Genomic DNA, 19,627 nt, shown 5'->3' with positions numbered 1-19,627 from the left:
AGGAGGAGGACTGAGTAGTACTTCTAGGTCCAGATAGTCCTGCAGCCTGCAGTCCCATCTCTGATAGGATTTGCTTTGGTGGAACAGTAAAGGCTGGCCTGGTATTTTTAAGCATAATTCTGTGATGACAAAAGGCTTCAAAGGGGGCAGTTATGATTTATTTGTGCAGTTATCAATAAACAGTGATGTCAGTGAGAACTGATCTGCCTCTCTAGGTGGAAAGAGGTGAGCATGGAGAGGCATACCAAGGCTCATGAAGCTCCGTAAATACTGACAACAGTGACTATTTTCAGCTGTGCCCTCTTAACTGGACAAAGATGATTAGAGGTCTGGGGCACCTCTCCTAGGAAGACAGGCTGAGAGAGCTGGGAGAAGAGAAGGCTCCAGGGAGACCTTGAAGCACCTTCCAGTTTCTGAAGGGGGTCTACAAGAAAGCCAGAGAAGGGCTTTTTACAAGGGTTTGTAGTGATAGGAAAAAGAGTAATGGCTTTAAACTGGAAGAGGGGAGATTTAGGCTAGACATTAGTAATAAATTCTTCACTGTGAGGGTGGTGAGACATGGGAACAGGTTGTCCCGGGAAGTTGTGGCTGCCCCATCTCTGGAAGTGTTCAAGGACAGGTTGGATGAGACTTCAAGCAAGCTGGTCAACTGGGAGGTGTCCCTGCCCATGCAATAGGGTTGGAACTAAATGTTAGGGTCCCTTCCAACCCAAACCATGCAATGATTCTGTGATTGTCACCACTCATGGCAGGAGCGAACGCCAAAGATCTTTCCAAGTGTATGTCTGCAATGTATGTTCTCTTGTTCAGCCTAGCCACAAAATGTGAGTTATAACTGCACAAATACATTTGACACCTATTTTTCTATTGTACTGGTAATAGTGGTGTTTACAGCATTTAATCATTTTTATTTAGGAACTGTAGCTATTTCTGTAATGTAACAGCAGAGATCCATGACCAACTTGCAAGTCCAGGCACAGGAATTAGACATTTCTCCCCTTCAGTGTTGCCAGGACTCTTTGGAAGTAAAATAATGGCCAAATATACACACAGTCAGATACCTACAGAGCACAAACAAGCTGAATGTGTTGGCTTTAAATGGAAATGTCGTATTGGGAAAAATAATTCTGCAAACAGTGTCAGTGTGATAGGCTGGGTGACACTTTGACTTTGCCTGGCAGAAAAGACCAGCTCCTTTGCCATTGCACATGTGTTTAGGTATCATTGCAAGTGATTTTGCTTGGTTCAGAGTTTATATTGGGAAAGAGAATGTGAGAATCTGTCGTGAACTGTGTATTTTAAACATGATTTTTGAAGCTTGGAAAAAATCTGTAGTTGGCAAGTGCATGGTGTACTTTTTCGACAGCATTTGAGTGCCATCTAGTGTTCTTCATTAGTACCCTGACCTTTGCATTTCAATGGCTTGAAAAAGCGTTACCTTCAGCTGTGTGCGCCCCACTCCTGAACTGTACGGGCTGGGTTTGCACCTGGGCTTGATCTTCCCTGGAGAAGTTTGGGTTTTGGCATCTGCAGTAAGCAGAAGCCACGTTTTTTCAGGCTGGTCAAGCTGTTCCTGCTGGCATCCCCACTGACTTCAGTTTGGGTGAGAAGTGACTTGTGCCTCTTGGCTGCAGGCAAGGTGAGGAAGGCATGAGTTTGGGAGGCTGGCTGGAGGGTTCCACTCCGTGTTAAGAGAAGGAGATGGCCAAGGGCCATCAAGTGCCACTCTTCCCCGTGCTGGGGATATGTTGCTGACAAACAGTTGAGAATCTATGCAGGAAAATATATAGAAAGGGGAGCATAAAGTAACATCTGCTCATGTGCAAAAATGTACTAGGTTAAGAGGAAAATATTTACTTACCCAGGAGTGTCATTTTTCAGAAGTTCAATCTATTTCCAGGGCCTGCAGAGCACGCTGGAGTATTTACCCTTTCATATGTCAGGAGATTGTAGGGCAGGGAAACTGGGGCTCAGGTTGATTTGACTTCTTAATGTTCCAGTGCAGAGCTCTTAAGTGACTAAGTTAAAGTCTATATGCAAATGTCAGGATTGAAAATAAGTCAAGAATTAAGCAACCTGCCTGCAGAGAATGGTTTGCCTCGCTACTTTTACTCTGAAGAGCAGAAAGCAGCTCCAGGTGGTGTTAAATCCCATTGGTCTCAGTGGATTGCAGTTTAAGCTATTACTGCAAGCAAGGGCATTAAAGAAAAAACCTGGCTCTTGGAGTGAGGCACAGTTCCTCCTGCTTGTTTTCTCTCATTTGTTTACAAGACCTTCATATTTTTTTTCCTTCTGTTTTTCAGCTTGCAGCACTCCCCCGGTCAACATGAAAGTGCAGCCTGTGAACAGGACAGCATTACTTGTAACCTGGAACCAGCCAGAAACCATCTACCACCCTCCAATCATGAACTACATGATTTCATATAGCTGGACTAAAAATGAAGATGAAAAGGAGAAGACTTTCACCAAGGACAGTGACAAGGACCTGGTAAAACCACAGCAGCAACCCCAGACATATGTATCAATCTATCCTTATATTGTTGTTTTCACAGGAGAAGGAATTAGAGGAGGAAAGCAGTTCTAACCTTGCAGACAGACTAGTGTTTGATTCACAATTAATTGCTATGAAAATGTTCCCCATTAGCTGAACGTTGCCTTACAGGCTGCCCAAAACACTGGAGTGTGAATCTATAGTTTATGTGAGTGCATGAAAGACAAAATCTGCAGACGTTTTTTCATATACTATTGTTGAGAAGCAGCTGGCTCGGGAAATAGTTAGACTCCAGATACCTTTTGGCTTGTGTTCAGCTCACAGATTTTCATATTAAAAGCCTGATGCCCCAGAATCTGTTCCTGGGCTCATGCTTTTCCCTGTGCATAGCCCATTGCAGGCTTTGGAGCAGTTTCTCATCAGTAAGTGCTGCCAGAGGCAGGAGCTGCACGGTCAGGGCTAGAAGGTTATTGCAGAGTGGCCCTGTACAAGCACTGCCTATGTCTGGCAGTGGGAGAACAAGAGGGAAGAGCAAGACAGTTCCAGCACAGATGGAAACACCAATCTTTTCCCTCCATTTAGGATTTGATGTGCTTGTCATTCTTGTCTAAGTGGAAGCAAGTATTGTATTGGTCTTTAACATTGGCTGCATATAAAATCAAAGTGACATATTCAGGTTTGAAAGGCCTCCGTTTATGGTTAATCAAAGAAAGCCACTAGAATAATGAAATCAGTAATTGTATATGCACATGAAAAATGTAGCAGCACAGAGTGTTATTCCTAAAGACTTACTGTATTATTATTTTTTTTTTCAAATACACGGTCCTCTGAGCCCATTCAATCAGTTATACAATAATACTTTTTTTATTCCCTTAGATGAAGATTCTTTTACTCCATTTCCATTTATATTTTCAATTTCCCCACTAGACATTGTTATCTGGGTCACATTAGGGAACGATGTGCCTCACAAAATCAGAAAGAAATCTATTAAAAGGCACCCAGGGTTATGATGTATTATAACCTCTCTCTTGTCATAACTTCACACTCTTAGGGGAGACTTTTTTTTGGGGGGGGGGGATATAAGGAGAAGAGCCTCAATCAGCAAAAATGAGGTGGGCACAGCGACAGCATCCTGTTTTATGTAAAAGAAATAATTAAAAGTGCAGGGCATGTGATGGAGTGATAGCTTGGAAATAAATTGCAATGAGACCCTTTGCTGTGCAGCAGAGCTTGGAGGTTAAGAAAGCAATGATAGCTTAGTATGTTTTAGGGGTAAAAGAAGAAGGAAACTCTTTTTCAAAGGAAACTGCAATTTGCTTTCAGTGCTCTGGCAGAGGCAGCTGGGTTATCCCATCTTGAAACAGAGCTAGACAGTGTTTTGCTAAAGAGATCACTGATATTTGAAGAGACCCACACAGCTACTGCTGCTGACTGTGCAAGACATGAACTGATGTGATCATGGACTAAGGCAACACAAGAGTAGCTGGGAGGCAGCTGTGTCAGGTGCCAAAGTATGAAGGGACATCCCAGACCAGGGTGCCAAGCCATGATATTGCGCAGGCCAACCAGCGTCAAACTGCCATAGTCAGTTTGTTGCAAAATAGTCAGTTTGGACATACAGTGACTTTTCTGGGCTTATCCCAGATCTCAGACTTGGATCTCCACCTATAAAAATCTCATTGTAATTCCTGTAAAGCCAAATGATTTGAGATTTAGGGTTTTCTGAGTAGAGCAGAGACTTTCAGGCATGAAAAGTAGATGTGAGAGGTGATAATTTTTTTCTCGTGGGCAGAGTCAGCAGAGTCTGGGTGCATCACCTGTATCCCAGGGAAGTCCTTTGTCTTTGACTTTGCCAGCGGCCCAGTGAATATTTCTGTGTAGAAAGAAGTTTGTCTTACATGGCAGAAATGTCCTGTGTTAGCACAATGCTTTATATATTTCAAACTGATCGTGGACAGTACTATGGGGGTAAAAAACTGAATAATATCTATTTTTTTTAAACAGAAGGCCATCATTAGCCATGTCTCACCTGACATCCTTTATCTGTTCAGAGTTCAAGCAGTTTGCCGAAATGAAATGCGTAGTGACTTTAGCCAGACTATGCTCTTTCAAGGTAAAAAACCACATACATGTTTTTACATTGTGACTCTTCATGTGTTAAACATTTTCTTTGCATGGTGCAATACGGTGTGGAGTGGTTTCAGAAGATGTTTGAGTGCATGTAGACAATGCTGATTTCAGATTGTGGCCAGTGATTTTTTTTTCAGAGTCCTGTTTCTGGTGATGAGGGTTTGCCTATGCCTCTGTGCTGGCAAAGTTCGTTAGATTTTAGAATTCAGAGCTTTCCTTGGTGCTAGTTTTCTAAAATTAATCAGAGACTGCTTATATATCAGAGGCACAGCTATAGCAGAATGTGAGTTTGATCAGTGTCTCTTTCTGTAAAGAGGAAAGGAGATCAGTCCTACCTAACGCGCTGTTATTCTTTGTTTCTTAGCTAACACTACTCGAATTTTCGAGGGAACCAGAATTGTGAAAACAGGAGTGGTAAGTGGTGGCCATCAATCCCTGCGGCGGGAATTCGGGTCCCCGTTCCCAGCAGGTGGCAGCACGGGGTTGTGAATCTGTGGCAGGACCGGGCTGTCCTGGGGGGTGCTTGTTCTAGAACATACCTAAAATATTGGAGAGGGTTTGGTTTTCTAGCTTCATGTCCCAAGAGGCTTTGACCACTGGTGGATCAAGCATTAAAAATTCCTCCCAAATATATAGTGAACTCGTTTAGAGGATATTTGTAATCTTAATGATGATAAATAAATTTAATTTATTTTATTAACTGTACAACCAGAAGTATATGCAACAGGAATAAGGCTTCATGCATAGCACTTCTACTCTTCTGGTGCTTTTATGATATCTGCTATTGTATGAATGAAGTTCTTTGTTTTAATTTTAATTCAGGTGAGACTAACAAGTCACTGAAGCTAGCCTCTATATTCCAGAATCAGAAATGTTTTTACATTTACTGTAGAACTGGAATATGTTGTTTCAGTTTTGAAAGCACCTTACTGAGTTATTTAATATAAATTATCCATAACTGAAATTCTTGGCATTCAGTACACTGAATTGTTCACTCAAATTTATGGACTGAATTCATACTATTGAATTTACTCTAAGTACATTGCTTCTGGCTTCATTCTGTTCCAGGTTGATACACTCCCTGGTAAGCAAGTAACACATGCAAAGCTTGAATTCAAATGATTAATGTTTGTTTAATGATGTATAGAGGTATTCTACACATATAAAATCTGCTGTCGAATTTTAATATCAGTCCAGCTTTGAGAATGTACGTGCCAGCAAAAAAGCAAATCTCACAGTGCCTTAGGGATTCATACTGATAAGTATCTGAAAGTTTTGATGCTTACTTAAAATTTTGGCTTGAAATCTCTAAAGCACAGGTTTTTTCCTGAGATCTCAGGTTCTCTGTGATTGCAGCTGATCAAAAAAACCCGTAAGAAAGCAGCCTTTCTTGGTTTGCTCTGCAGCATTTCAACTACACAGTCTGACTGAAACTGGGAATAGCAGAGAGGTGCAGATGTAACTGTTAAGTTACAAATTTCAGTTCCAGAAATAAACATTTTGCAGTTTTCCTCAAGGTTCACTAGCACCTATTTAATCCTTGCTTGTCTTTATCTGACGTGTACCTTGCCAGCTAATGCTCCTCTTCCTGATTAATTCAGTAATGTAAAACATTTTTCAGTAAGTCAGAGAGTCAGAGTGTGGTCAGATTGTCCGGGCAGAACTGCTGACCCTGGCTTTTCCACGGAATTACTCCTTGTCCTTGGCCAACTCACCTAACTTCAGCATCTTTTTCCACACTTAATTTAAGAATTACTTGTCTAGGTATACATATCAAGGGTTTTTCCTTGCAGAAGAGTGTATACATGTGTGCACAGAGACCCATGGGTGAGCATGCATGCAACAAGCTGACCTTGTTAGAATAACAGTGGCAGGTGGAAGAGGATGCAAAGTCCATGAGCCATGGTTCATTCCCTGTTTCCTCTCAGCTGCCCATGGGAAGTGGCTCTGGCTCACTGACAGTGGCTGGAGACTTGTATAGGGAAAGCCAAGACTATACACGGATGCTTCAGCCTAGTGGTGCTGGTAGAGGTCTTGGTGTCTTGCCAGATGGCTCCTGATGCCCTCCCTCCAAGTCCTTCACAAGTGCCCAGCACCAGTCTTTAAGAGAATAATGCTGATGGGTAAATTAAGGCAATAAAAACTGCACCATTTGAGGCCTGCACAATGTGTGTGGGAAGAGCAGACCCACCAGCCATGGATGCACACATTGGCAGCACAGCCCTTATTTTGGGACAGCCCTTATGTAACGCTGTATTTTTACACTTCTGTATTCTGAGAATTAAAGCGCTTTGAATAATGCAGCTAAAGTCATTAAACTCCTTTACATCCTCCTCACCCCTGAGAGGAAACATTACTCACAAGTCTCCAGTGAGGTGGGTGGAGAAGTTTCCGCTGTAAAATCAAGATAAGGATATGAAGATTTTTTTGATGATAATGATTGTTTGGAAGCAGTGAATGCAGGGAGGTTTCCTTTCTTCATCGTTTGCTGTGTAGCTCTGTGGCATGTCCCATTCCTGGCTTGGCCCTGTGTCCAGCTGGTTTACGTCTCTCATTTTAAGAGACTAGCAACCAGCATGGCATGTATGTGGAAAGGGAGGGAAAAGCAAAATAAAAATGACCCCAGCTAGCACGTCAGGGCCCCTGCTGATGCTCTCTGCTGTGTTTTCTTCCCTTGTGCTGCTGGTGACCTCCTCAAGCCCACGGCCTCTCCTGCCTCCTCAGCCGACATGGCTCCCATCAGCTCTGGCTCCTCCACCTGGACATCCTCAGGGCTCCCCTTCTCCTTCGTGTCCATGGCCACAGGGATGGGGCCTTCCTCCAGTGGCAGCCAGGCCACCGTGGCCTCAGTGGTGACCAGCACCTTGCTGGCAGGGCTGGGCTTCAGCGGTGGTGGCATCTCCTCCTTCCCCAGCAGCGTGTGGCCCACCCGGCTGCCTGGGGGGGCCTCCCCCAGCAAGCAGGCGGGCCGGCCTGTGGTGGCGGCCACAGAGGCTGCTGCCTCCCCCGGGCCTGAGCGGGACTCGGCGCTGACGAAGGATGGCGAGGGAGCCGAGGAAGGGGAGAAGGATGAGAAGAGTGAAAGCGAGGATGGGGAGCGGGAGCACGAGGAAGAGGAGGAAAAGGATGCCGAGAAGAAGAAGAACAGGGCGACGGCAGCCGGGGAGGCGCGCAATAGCACGGAGCCCAGCGCGGCCACGGCTTCCCCCAACCGGACTGCCGAGGAGGAAGGAAATAAAACCATAGCGGGTGAAGAGCCAAACCAAAACGTTGCCCCCACGGCTGGAGGTGTCAAGGAGAAGAGCTTTGCTGAAGCAGGAACTCAGCCCCAGCCGCTCCCTTCCACCCAAGTGCCACCAGCGTTCACTGATGAACTATACCTGGGAAAAATCCCAAGGAGACCAGAGACTACAAGAAAACCTCCTCCAAAGGAGGACAGGTTTTCAGAGGAATACCCCTCAGATAACAAATTCATCACCATTAACCCAGGTGAGTGACCTCCAGGGAAACTGTTTTTACCAGTATAAGACTGTTAGAAAATCACACAATCCAAATTCCTTCATGATTTCCAGTAGGTAGAACATTTTTGTGGTATCTGGCTTCATCTGATGGGCAGGTCATCGCAGGATCCAACCCACAAATTGTTATTGGGGGGAGCAGAAGAGGAAGAATCATCCTTATATTTTATGGGGCCAGATTCATGCTCCTAGTGCTGCTTCCCAGGAGAGAAAATTTGGAAAAGTGTTAAATCCCAACATACTGCATTAAGAATTTTAAAAAAAAAAAAAAAATAAAAAATAAAGAGGGAAATGCAGTGAACTATAGCTGTGAAATTAATTTGGAAGAGCGGTTGCTGTGCTGAGCTGGTGTTTCATGGGAAGGTTGCTATATATGCTGTAAACTAATTTAGTTTATCTGCAGGATTCTCACTGATTGGGCTTTGAGATATTCTCCCAAATATGGGATCATCTCTGGTTTATTTCTCACCACAAAAAGTACGTGCTCTGATCTTCCAAGACAAGGCACATTTTACACTAGAGTGGCCTTCTTTTTTTCTTGTGAAAAAGCCAAAATATGAGCCAGGCAGATTTCACATATTTTCTGTTCTGATGAGAATTGCCAGTGCTCCTGGCACGTGCCAACTCTGGATGTGTGTACCAGGACCACACTATGTGCACAGCAAAGACGGCCTTTTGGAAGCATGCCCAGGTGATCTCCGTGTGCACCAAGCCCTGTGTGGTCAAGATTTGCTGTACAGACCTATGCAAACAGGTGTCTCATGGTGCTCCCAAATCCCTGCGCAGGAAGTCGGGTGCATATACACGTGTTTCTGCTTGGGGAGCTCCAGGCACTGGTGAGGAAAACAGATCTTATAATTGCAAGGAGCAAACAGAGTACATTCAAATGGATTTATTTGCAGAGTAAGGGCTGAGATTTAGATATCGTGATGAGTTTGGGTGATCATGTGTATTACCACAGCATTTTCAAGATAGTGCATGTTTTTTGTGTTGTGGTTTTGGGGTTTTTTTTACCGTTATAGCTTATTTTGCTAATTTATAGACTGTTGTGTAATTTTCCATCAAAGCAGCTCTACAGTTACTGTGAAAAAAAGCTCACATATTTATTTTTCCCTACATTTATAAACACAAAAATGCAGAGATTGTGCATTCAGTTATAGCTCAGAACCAACTTAAAAAACAAAGCTAAATCCAATCTTTAATAACATTAGTTACAGAGATGCTGACCTGACTCTAATGCTCTCAATCATAAGTGTTCTGTAAGAGAACAGATTAACAATGCAGAAGCCAAGAAACCTGAACCAGGTTGTGCTGATCTGTTTTAAAATACATGGCTCTTTTTCTTATTCCTCAGTTGGAAATCTTCAAAATCCAGGGCTCCCACCAAATATGGTTTGAGGTGCCTGCCTGGCAGCTTTCAGCATGCCACTTGCCCTCATCTCCCTTTTACCAGGAAGGAGGGAACTTGTCCTAACCATGCTCTGCAGTGTTGGGAGTAAGCATTCAGCACCATTTAGGTTCAAACCCCAGCAATTCAGCCTGCCTGGGTAAACCTGCCTCTGAAATAGCTGTCTTCAGTTCTTCCTGCCCTCTGCTTCACTGTTTTTCATGTGCCAGTTTCTTGGCTGGCCCAAGTACAATGTCCCTGCTACAAGAAAGGGCCTCATGACTTATTCTCAGCCTAATAAATTAGAGGAAAGATGGGTGGTTGGTCTTGTTTCTTAGCTAATGACCAACGGATTGTTAATAGATTGGGTTTTATTTTGTGGTGATGTTAAGAAGAAAAATATAAAAATCATTGTGACGAGGAAATACTATTAATATTGCTAAGAAGTACTTACTTGTTATAATGAATTTTATCCCCTTAGTCTGACATGATTTCTGTTACTTTTTAGCATGCAGAGAACTGTCACTGAAAGTGGTTCAGTTCAGCTTTGCCTCCTACTAGAGGCTCTTTTAGGAGCTCTGCTCACTTGCAGGCTTGGAGGCTTGAAGTGACCCTGCCTGATGACTGCATGCAGATACAGTCAGGCTTGTAAGGATTCTGCAGATAGGTTTTCCATGCTTACACATGTGAGAGGGTAACTTACAAACATCACTGAATCTTACAAAAAATGGCTTCCATGTGTAGGAAATTACTTGGGGAAAAAGATAAGTGAAGGAGTTGCCTATTTTACCCAAATTAATCTTAGTTAAATCTTAGTTAACCCTCTGGTGACATACTGAGGATGAGGAAAAGCACCATATATTCAGCTTTCCAGACAAGCCTTTCCCATACCCTTCAGTGTATTGAAGACACTGCAGCAAAAAGTCTGGGGATTGCTATTCAGGGATGAAGAAGGGCCCATTTGTGCCATTTTCCTTGAGGTAGAACTTCATTCCCTGGACCTCCAGATTGAAGAAATTAGGTTGGTCACAAAGCTGGTAACTCCTTGTCCAGACATTGGGAAGGGCTAGTGTTTATCCACCCTGATAACATTTTGAGATGTTTTTTTATTGGTTTTGGGACACAGACTTTCAGTCTGAATCTCTTCATGCCAGGTGTGAGGACCTTGTCCTTCAAAGCCTCTTTAGGCAAGTCCTTCTCTTCTTTGCATCTTTTGTCCCCAGGCTTCTGTGGTGGATAGTTGAGGTCCACCTAACCTGGAATTTGCCCAAATATTTTACCAGATGTGTCTGAGCAGAGCTTGGCTGGCCTGCTGGGAGTGCTGGCCCTGTGAGAAGACGCTTGGGAATGCAGGAGAAGGAGCTTTCTTCCAGGCTGGATCTAGGTTACCAAAGACACATACCAGCAAAACCCACAGCTGGTGAACTGGCCCATCAATGAAACACCAGCACAAAGCCTAAGATTAGTTACTTCATCTTAATTGTTTTCCACAGTAACATGGAAATTTTCTATTCATACAAACAAACCTGACCCAGCTCACACAAGAAATCAAGTTCAGTTGAAGTCTAGACATAAGTAAGACCTCTTCCTATGAGAAAGGGCCTTAAAGGTTTTCCATAACAAGGTAAACCTGAAATCAAGATCAGGGTGTTACTAGAAGTGTCTGAAAACATTCCTGAGCATCAGGACAGTTAAAAAAGGATGAGGGTCACTTTCAAAGTGAGTAGAAAGAACCCCTGCAGCTTACAGTGTTCCATCAAGGGCAGAAATTTTTTGGATGCATCTTTTCTCTTCTCCAGGAAAGCAGTTTTTAAAAAGCTGTCAAGGTTTCAAAAATGTTTTTGTGAGTAGAAAGTTTAATCATTTTAAAGAGTAGAAAATTGTTTCATAACAATATACACTTGTAAAATTAATTATATAGCATTGAATTAGCAGTTGTAAGGAGATAACTGAATGGGGAAGTACTCATGAGTGTGGATGATTAGAGGAGAACAGGGAACACATGAGAAATTACAGAGAAAGTGTGAGGCCAATTAGTACAGCAAGGCTCATTTTCTTTTAGTGCTTATTTCACACGCACATACACACACACCTCTCCTGAGACCATGTCATTATTTTCCAAATGGCATTGGCCTCTTCTTGCCTGGTGGTATCAGCCAACTCTAATATTAGATTTTCTTCTGTCACTGAACGCTTGCTTGCATTCTTCTCTTTCATTTTCCTGATCATCCTTTTCTCTGTTTTGGTGCCCATATTAGATTAATTGTACCTTTGATTTGCAACTGTTACACACACAGCTGCTCAGCATTGTCTGTGACTCTGAAACCTGAAAATTAGAAAAACAGCAATTAGAAAGATCCTCTACCAAAAAAACAAAACCAAAACAACAAAACCAAAACAACAACAAAAGCCAACAGACAGCAAACAAAAAACAACCAAAAAAAACCCCAACCAAACAAAAAAACCCAAACACACAAACAAAAAAAACCCGAACCCAAAAAAAGCCAAAATCCCGCTAAAAAAAAGCCCAACATGTTTCATTTTAATCAGGCTAGAGCAGATATTATCCCACATAATTTTGGTTTGTTGTGCCAGATAGTTACACAAATCTTTTGCTATTGACAGGAGATAACAAATGGGCTGTTGTGAGCAAAGTAAGAGATGTCCAGTTGGGCTTTTGCCTGAGTCCTGAGCTGGGACAGAGAGACATGGGTTTGGCCCTTGCTCCATACTTCAGCCGGGTCCTCCCATCTCTCAGTGCTCACCCTCTTCTGCCCAGTTCCTCCCATGACAGGACTTTGTAGAGAGATCATCATGTGCAGGGTTAAATTTCAAGCCTGGTGTATTCTTTTAGGAGGCACTGAATTTTGGTTATTAGAACAGTCTTTGCCAGGCCTGAGGTTACAAAGGCCTTTTGGGAATAACCTCATTAAGATAATTAAACATCTGTGTAATTCTTTCTTTTTCCATACATGGCAAGGATTATTAAGCTGTATTTTCATGTGGCACTTGAGCCATTTTGCATGGCACGTAGAGGAGCAGACAGCAGAATGGCTTGAAAACAAAAGGACTGAATGATTTGATGTTTTCAAACAGGATGAATTTCAGATATCTGACATCATGATTAAATATGATTGGCATCAATTTACAAAACAGTGAAAAGCTTAGCTGTGCACAGCTTACAAGTATGATTACTTTAGGATGCCTTTAAAGAAACAGGGAGAAAATAGCTGTTCAATGGCATGAGCTTGTATCAAAAGTAATACGTTTGGCCAATACTATTTTCCAGGGTTAATTGGTACCTTTGTATAAGTCCATAATTACATTTTCTCAAAGGAAAGATGGTTTTCTTTTAAGTGAGTGGGTGATCTGGGGCAGTTTGGCAGTGGGGGTTTTCTTTTGGCCTGCAGAACACGCGGATTGTTGTAGTTAAAGGTCTCTGCACCAGTACAACAAACAGAACTTTGCTCTGGCAGTTTATGCAACGAATGATAAAGTTAGATAAGCTATATGGTACAGCTATGGTTGCTTGTTATAGCAAGCAGTCTTACTTAAGGGAAATAAATATGTTTCTGTTCTCGGGAACCAATTACCAAGAATACACAGAAAAACAGTACATTTCACAAATTTTAGGATGCCCCTTTCTTGCCTTGACCTTTGTGCAAGAATTGCACTGCCAAAGTCTCCCTTGCTGCCTAATGCTCTCTAATGCTCTCTGTGCCAGGTCCTCATCCATCCAGAGCCTGGATAGAACTTCTGGATGGGTGATGCACAGAATTTAGGGATTTTTCCAGACGCAGGAGTGGATTTAGCAGTGCCATGTGGGACCTCCTGAAACAGTTATACTGTAATAATTTTTATTCCTTCCTACTGGGATGAATTCCAAGCCAGTAAAAGGCAAACTGAATTAATTCAACAAAGGCATATGCCACTGGAAACTGTTTACATTTCTTAGCAAAAATGGAGTTTCCTGGTCCATTTTTTAAGCTTTTTTTTTTTTTCCCCCTGAAGTACAGGGAATGGTGAGTACTCTGACAAGGGGATGCTGTTGACACTACCAAGGCCCAACATTCTTGCATTGGAAAAGACTGAAATGCTGACTGTTTTTAATTTTGTGACATTTTATTAGGTAGGAGAGCAGGAAGCTGTAAAGACCCAGATCGATGTGTATTTTCTTCAACTCTTTTTCCAAGTTACCCAGTGTGCTGCCTATTTTTAGGCTCTTCTGCCATGACACTCAAGAGACAGGCACCAGCACTCCAGCTGTTCTGCTGTACTTCTGGCCCCAGCTGTTAGTCTAGTATGGTTTTTTGTTGGCATTGATGTTGAAGTTCTCTCAACACTGTACTTATGCACTAGAAAACACCTAAGACAGCTTCTTCATAGCCAGCACAGGAATGTTCTCTGTTTTTCTGGAGTACATCACTGCTTGGGCATTCCCAACTGGAATTTTGGGGTCAGCATCAGCATGTAGGAATGGCATTTGCTATTCTGACATTCAACATACTGAACACTTTCTTATCCTCACATCTGAGGTACAGGGAGTTGGCAGGGTCAGGTGTGTTCTCCACAGTAGACTGAGTAAGAGGAGCATGGAGAGCACTGTAGAATTTAATAGCATGCATTGGGACACCAGCCCATGCTGTGCTTGCAATGGAATTTAATTTTCTTCCCATGTAAACAGAAACATATGTTTTTGTGTTGAAACATGTGGAGGTGAAACTAAACAGAATACTGTCCTTGGAGAGAAATGAAGCAACACTTTAATGGATGTAAGGTGGTGGGAGTGCTTGGCTCTCCTACTAAGTTTTATTACATTGCATTTTTTTTTGTGTTGTCCCTTTTACCATTCCAATTAGTAACACTTACCTCACAGGCTTAATTTTTTCATGCTGTTAAATAATTTGAAATGCACTGATAAAAACCGATGCCTCAGGGCTTATGATTTTCCTAAGTTTGGCAAATACAGAGAATAAACCTTTGCTCTAGTTTTGGAGTTGTTCTTTTCCTTATTCTTTGTTGGTCAAGGAAATTGAAAGATCTGTCCTTAAAACAGTGTTTATTAGGAGTATGCTGTGAAGGCAAAAGCTCCCCACGTGCTGGCGGTACAACATTGCATGCTTGTTCTGCAAGGTGTTCCTGTTGGTAACCTTGGTAGGTTTTCTTACTGAAGTTGGAAACAACTGGCTACTCATCTCTTTTTTGATCAGTTCTATACTCAGTGCACGTTCACTTCCCCCAAACATCCCTCTGATTAGCACCTCGTTTAGGCTGCTTGCTAAAGGGCACTACCTCCATCAGCCCAGTTCTTAAAACCAGAAAGATTTCTTGCTGGGCTTGCAGCAGCCTGCAGCCTTGCTCTGTTTTCAGCAGTCAGGCAAAAAGCATTTACAATTAACCTTTACTTCCATGTTAGTTGAATTTTATTCCTGCCTATGGAGGAGTATAATCTAAATGCTATTAAAATAGAGTATGACTTCATATTATGTGACATCTGGTGACTTCCAATTATCTGTGTTTTGCCTGCCTACAGTGAAAAGGCAATTATGTTCTTCTGGTAGGATTTGCAGCAGTTTCAGAAGATATGATAATACAGTACTCACTGAGGGCAAGGAAAGACTCACATAGGCTAAAAAGCAGAAGTCAAATGCTACATTTCAATCCTTGTTCAAATCTGAAGCTGTTTATGCTAATCCTTTCCCATTACATCCTGTTGACAGGTATTGATCAACCCCTGCCTGTTTGTTAGGAAACATGAATAAAATACAGAATCTGCTTCTGTATTTTTCTTTTATCATTCTGTCTAAAACAATTTGTCAAGTCTACATGAATTTGCACAAATTAGATGTCTTTTGAAATATGTTAATACGGAGTCTATACTCACAGACTTCAGTACTTGCAGAACCTCTAGATGTTTATCTTCTATATGATACAGTAGTTTTAATGAGGTGTCATGTGAAAAGTGAGACTGAGTCAGTCCAACAGATCTCAGTATATTGACCAATTTTAATTTTGTTCAAAAGCTGTGGCATAATGATGTCTTCTGTCAGTTACAACACATCCTTAGCCATTCATTCATCTTGACAATCCATATGCTAAAAAAGTGCTCTCGTATGCAGTAACTCACCAGATTGTGACAATTCCACAAATTATGTGACATGACACCCAACCTGTTGAGGACTTTTTATTTTAAAGTAGTTACCAATAAATTTATTTCTGAAGCAAAGTGTTACACTGAGCTTTATAATCAGGGCCATCCTGTAGGGCTGAGAAAGTGCATTTATCTGCAAACACTGATGACCCAGCAAAGTGTTTCCTTTGTTACCATGGTGAAACAACTTGGTGGGGTGCTCCACATCTGATAATAGGTGCTTGTGTGATAGATTCCTAAAATTATCTATGAGACTGTAAATACAAGCAGTAGTAAAATCCAAGCCATATGTGGCAATAAACACCATACTTCTGTGCTCTCATGTCTTAGGCTAAAGACAAATGGAGTCCCACCCTGCAGTTAGAATTCCTTTGCTCTCTTTATCTATTCCATGTAAGATGGACAAACTGATTTGCTTACATGTTTTTCCATACAATAATTTTATTTCCATTTCGTGATTGGTTTTGGTGTGTGTTTTATACACAGCTGACAAGAACAGCTCCAGCATGGCCACGAGACCTTCCCCTGGTAGAATGGAATGGATCATCCCGCTTATTGTAGTCTCAGCACTGACCTTCGTGTGCCTCATTCTTCTCATTGCTGTACTTGTCTACTGGAGGTGAGCCTGTTTCCTTTTGGTTGGAAACTGATAACGATGTCAAACGTATTTCAGGTGGTGTTTTAACGCGATCCTGTGGTTTTTGGTTTATTCGATATTACAGTGATAGATGCGTTAGATAACTCTCTGCTGGAGCAGCTCTGTTGGTTAACTATTCGGCTGTCTTAAGTATTGATTTTTGTGTCATGAAGATAAGCTTGGTAGAGCTTGAGCAATGGTAGAACCAACTGTAATGCTGGAAAGTATTTTCACAATTAGTCCCTCTAATACAGCTATGAATAAGTATAATTGTCTCGACCTTCAGGAAAGATGGTCGTGAGAGAAAAGTCCAGTGAGACAGGACTTGGTTCTGTAGGTGGCTTCGCCACAGACCACTTGTGTCATCCTAAGCAGTTCTTCCTTTGAGTGTATGTCAAAGAACTAGGGATAACATTTCACAATATATAGCAATGCTCTGAGTATGAATTCCTTAGCATTGGTGAAGTGTTTAGAAGTGCAACCTGCAAGGTCTTGAAAGAAAATATTGTCTCTTGCAAAGAGATTATGTCGTCTACACCTGTGGGCAGTGATTCAGTAGTGGAGACTAGGATTAACATCAACCAGTCCATCTCCATTTGATTTCAAGTAAATCAAATCTTGCAGCATCTTCATGTGCCAGAACCAAAACCTGAAGACCGCTCCTTTGTCTGGTAGTGAAAATGAACTATGCATTAGTCTCACAGTAAATGTTTAGGAATTATTTCAATGTCTGATTAGCTGGGACACAGGAAAATAGCTTTGATTAGAAATAGCTGTGCATCGATCATTACGTTTGCAAACCTGTTAAAAAAAATTCCAAGCTCTTTTTCAGAACAGCCATTTTGCTAACAATTAATTGGCCAAATTGTTGAGGCAGAGAATGTGTGAGAGTATTAATGAATAGATGACAATAGCCTTGTGAAAATAATTTCTATTAACGTTTCTAAGTGATTAACATCATTGCAAGTATGACAGTGAATAAAATTGCACAAAAGCAAAAACTGGAAAGGTTCTGAAGATCCCATTGTGGTGTTCTGTCCTCCAATATATGTTTTCTTCATTTGAAGGACTAAACTTGGTCACATTCACACCAGGCAAGCCCTTGAAGGTTATGGTATATAATGAAGCACTGTAACGAGGGGTTAGTAATATTTATCTTGCATTGATAAAAAACTCTTTTCTAGGGAGATAAAGTTGTGAAATTGAATATTAACTATTATAAAGAAGAATGTTGGAACCTCTCATTGTTTGAAAACACTTCCATTTCCTGCAATTTCACTAATGGATTGAGAGAAATAATTGCAAAACTAGTGTTTAGTTTGCTCTCAGAGTAACAATACCATTCCTGAGAAGATACTACAGTTGAAAAGTGCTGACTAATAGAGACCATTTTTGATAAATATTGGTTTGTACTAATGATCATATATTAATCAGATGTAAAATTAAGGTATGTTAAAGCTAAATACTTTTTGTCTTCAAAATTCCTAATCATCCACCTCTTAAAATTGGTACTTTCTTCGTGATAACAAATATGCACATAAATCAAGGAAGATACATGTGCAAAGACTTTAACTGAAACCAAATTACTTTTTCAGTGGTATTTATTATTTTGCATACAGACAGCCATTGTTTCTTATTTGCTCTCCATAACGTACATGAGTAGTTAACATTCATTGATGGCTTTGGTAGTTTTACAAGCATTGTCATTAAAACCCTTGACTGCAGTAGATCAATTCTTTGTGTATGATTAATACTAATAAAAAAAAAAAGAGATTAAAAATTAATATAGACATGGAACATGTAGCAGTCAAAAGATTTTCAAAAATACAAAGCAACAATCCAAGGAATAATAAACAAACTTGAGAGTCCAACTCCCCCACCAAAGCAGGATTCCCTAGAGCACGTTACCCAGGACTGCATCCAGGTGGGTCTTGAATATCTCCAGAGAAGGAGCTCCACAACCTCTCTGGGCAGCCTGTCCCAGTGCTCTGTCACTCTCACTGTAAACAATTTTTTTCTCATATCTAAATGGAACTTCCTGAGTTCCAGCTTGTGCCCATTGCCCCTTGTACTGTCAGTGGGAACTGCTGAACAGAGTCTGGCTCCATCCACCTTGCACCCACCCTTTAGATACTTGCAGGCATTAATAAGGTCTCCTCTCAGCCTTTTCCAGGCTAGAGTCCCAGCTCTCTCAGCCTTTCCTCATAAGGGAGATGCTCCAATCCCCTGATCATCTCTGTTGCCCTCCACTGGACTCTCTCCAGTAGCTCCCCATCTCTCTTGAACCGGGGAGCCCAGAACTGGATGCAGTATTCCAGATGTGGCCTCACCAGGGCAGAGTGGAGGGGTAGAAGGACCTCCCTCAACTTACTTGGCCACACTCTTCCTTATGCACCCCAGAATTCCATTGGCCTTCTTGGTGGCAAGGGCACATTGCTGGCTCATGGATAACTTGCTATCTGCCGGGACTCCCAGATCCTTCTCCTTGGAACTGCTTTCCAGCAGATCCACCCCTATTAGTGCATGAGGTTCTTCCTCCCCAGGTGCAGGACCCTACACTTGCCCTTGTTGATCCTCATTAGGTTTGTCTCTCCCCAGCTCTCCAGCCTGTCCAGGTCACACTGGATGGCAGCACAGCCCTCTGGAGTGTCAGATACCTCTCCCAGTTTGGTATCATCATCAGACTTGCTGAGGATACACTCTATCCCCTCTTCCAGGTGTGATTACCCTACCTTAGAAAGAATAAAATGTTTATCTCTGTGAGTGTTTGAAGTAAGGAAAAAACGGATCCTCAGACACCACAGAGTCTAATTTACAAGTTTGAAAGGAACAAGCATCCGGATTTTCAGGAAGAAATATGTAGCTTTAAAAGTAATGGGCAACATATGGAATAATTTGCTAAATAACCCCATCAAAACAAATGACATGAAAACAAGTTTGAGACACATTTTTCGGTAAGGGAAACATGGTATTGAAGTGCACACTTCATAACACTTGTTATGAAAGGATAATCCTCAAGGGGACAAGTGTGCAGGACCAAGAGGTCCCTCTTACACAGCAGTTCTTTGTTTTGGTGTGGGAAAAAGCATTACAAAACAAAACTCCGAGAACTAGGAAATGGAGAAGAGACGTGGTTACCCTTTGGCAATACATGGTTACCCTTTGACAATACATTTTGAGGGTAAAACAAATTATATTTTCACTTTAGTGTGTTTGAACAGTTGTGGGATTAGATGGTTTGACACCAGAGGTGACTTCAGTAGAACAATGAAGCAGAGGGAAGCCTTCTGCTTGTTTGCATTGCGTCAGTGCC

The 19,627-nt window shown here is 41.9% G+C and overlaps 1 protein-coding gene across 1 annotated transcript in view; it reads left to right on the top strand.

The window, feature by feature from the left end:
* Window positions 1-19,627, top strand: part of PTPRG (protein tyrosine phosphatase receptor type G) — a 401,265-nt gene that overhangs the window by 316,858 nt on the left and 64,780 nt on the right. Inside the window, exons 9-13 of the mRNA XM_051627714.1 lie at window positions 2,304-2,488; window positions 4,496-4,604; window positions 4,986-5,035; window positions 7,321-8,110; window positions 16,164-16,296. Coding sequence (XP_051483674.1) covers window positions 2,304-2,488; window positions 4,496-4,604; window positions 4,986-5,035; window positions 7,321-8,110; window positions 16,164-16,296 — 1,267 coding nt within the window. The remainder of the gene's footprint in view (window positions 1-2,303; window positions 2,489-4,495; window positions 4,605-4,985; window positions 5,036-7,320; window positions 8,111-16,163; window positions 16,297-19,627) is intronic.

The sequence above is a fragment of the Apus apus genome, chromosome 9 (genome assembly GCF_020740795.1).
Source record: "Apus apus isolate bApuApu2 chromosome 9, bApuApu2.pri.cur, whole genome shotgun sequence".
NCBI lineage: Eukaryota > Metazoa > Chordata > Aves > Apodiformes > Apodidae > Apus > Apus apus.
Note: the sequence above shows the minus strand (reverse complement) of the source record. Positions and strands in the feature narration are given on the sequence as shown.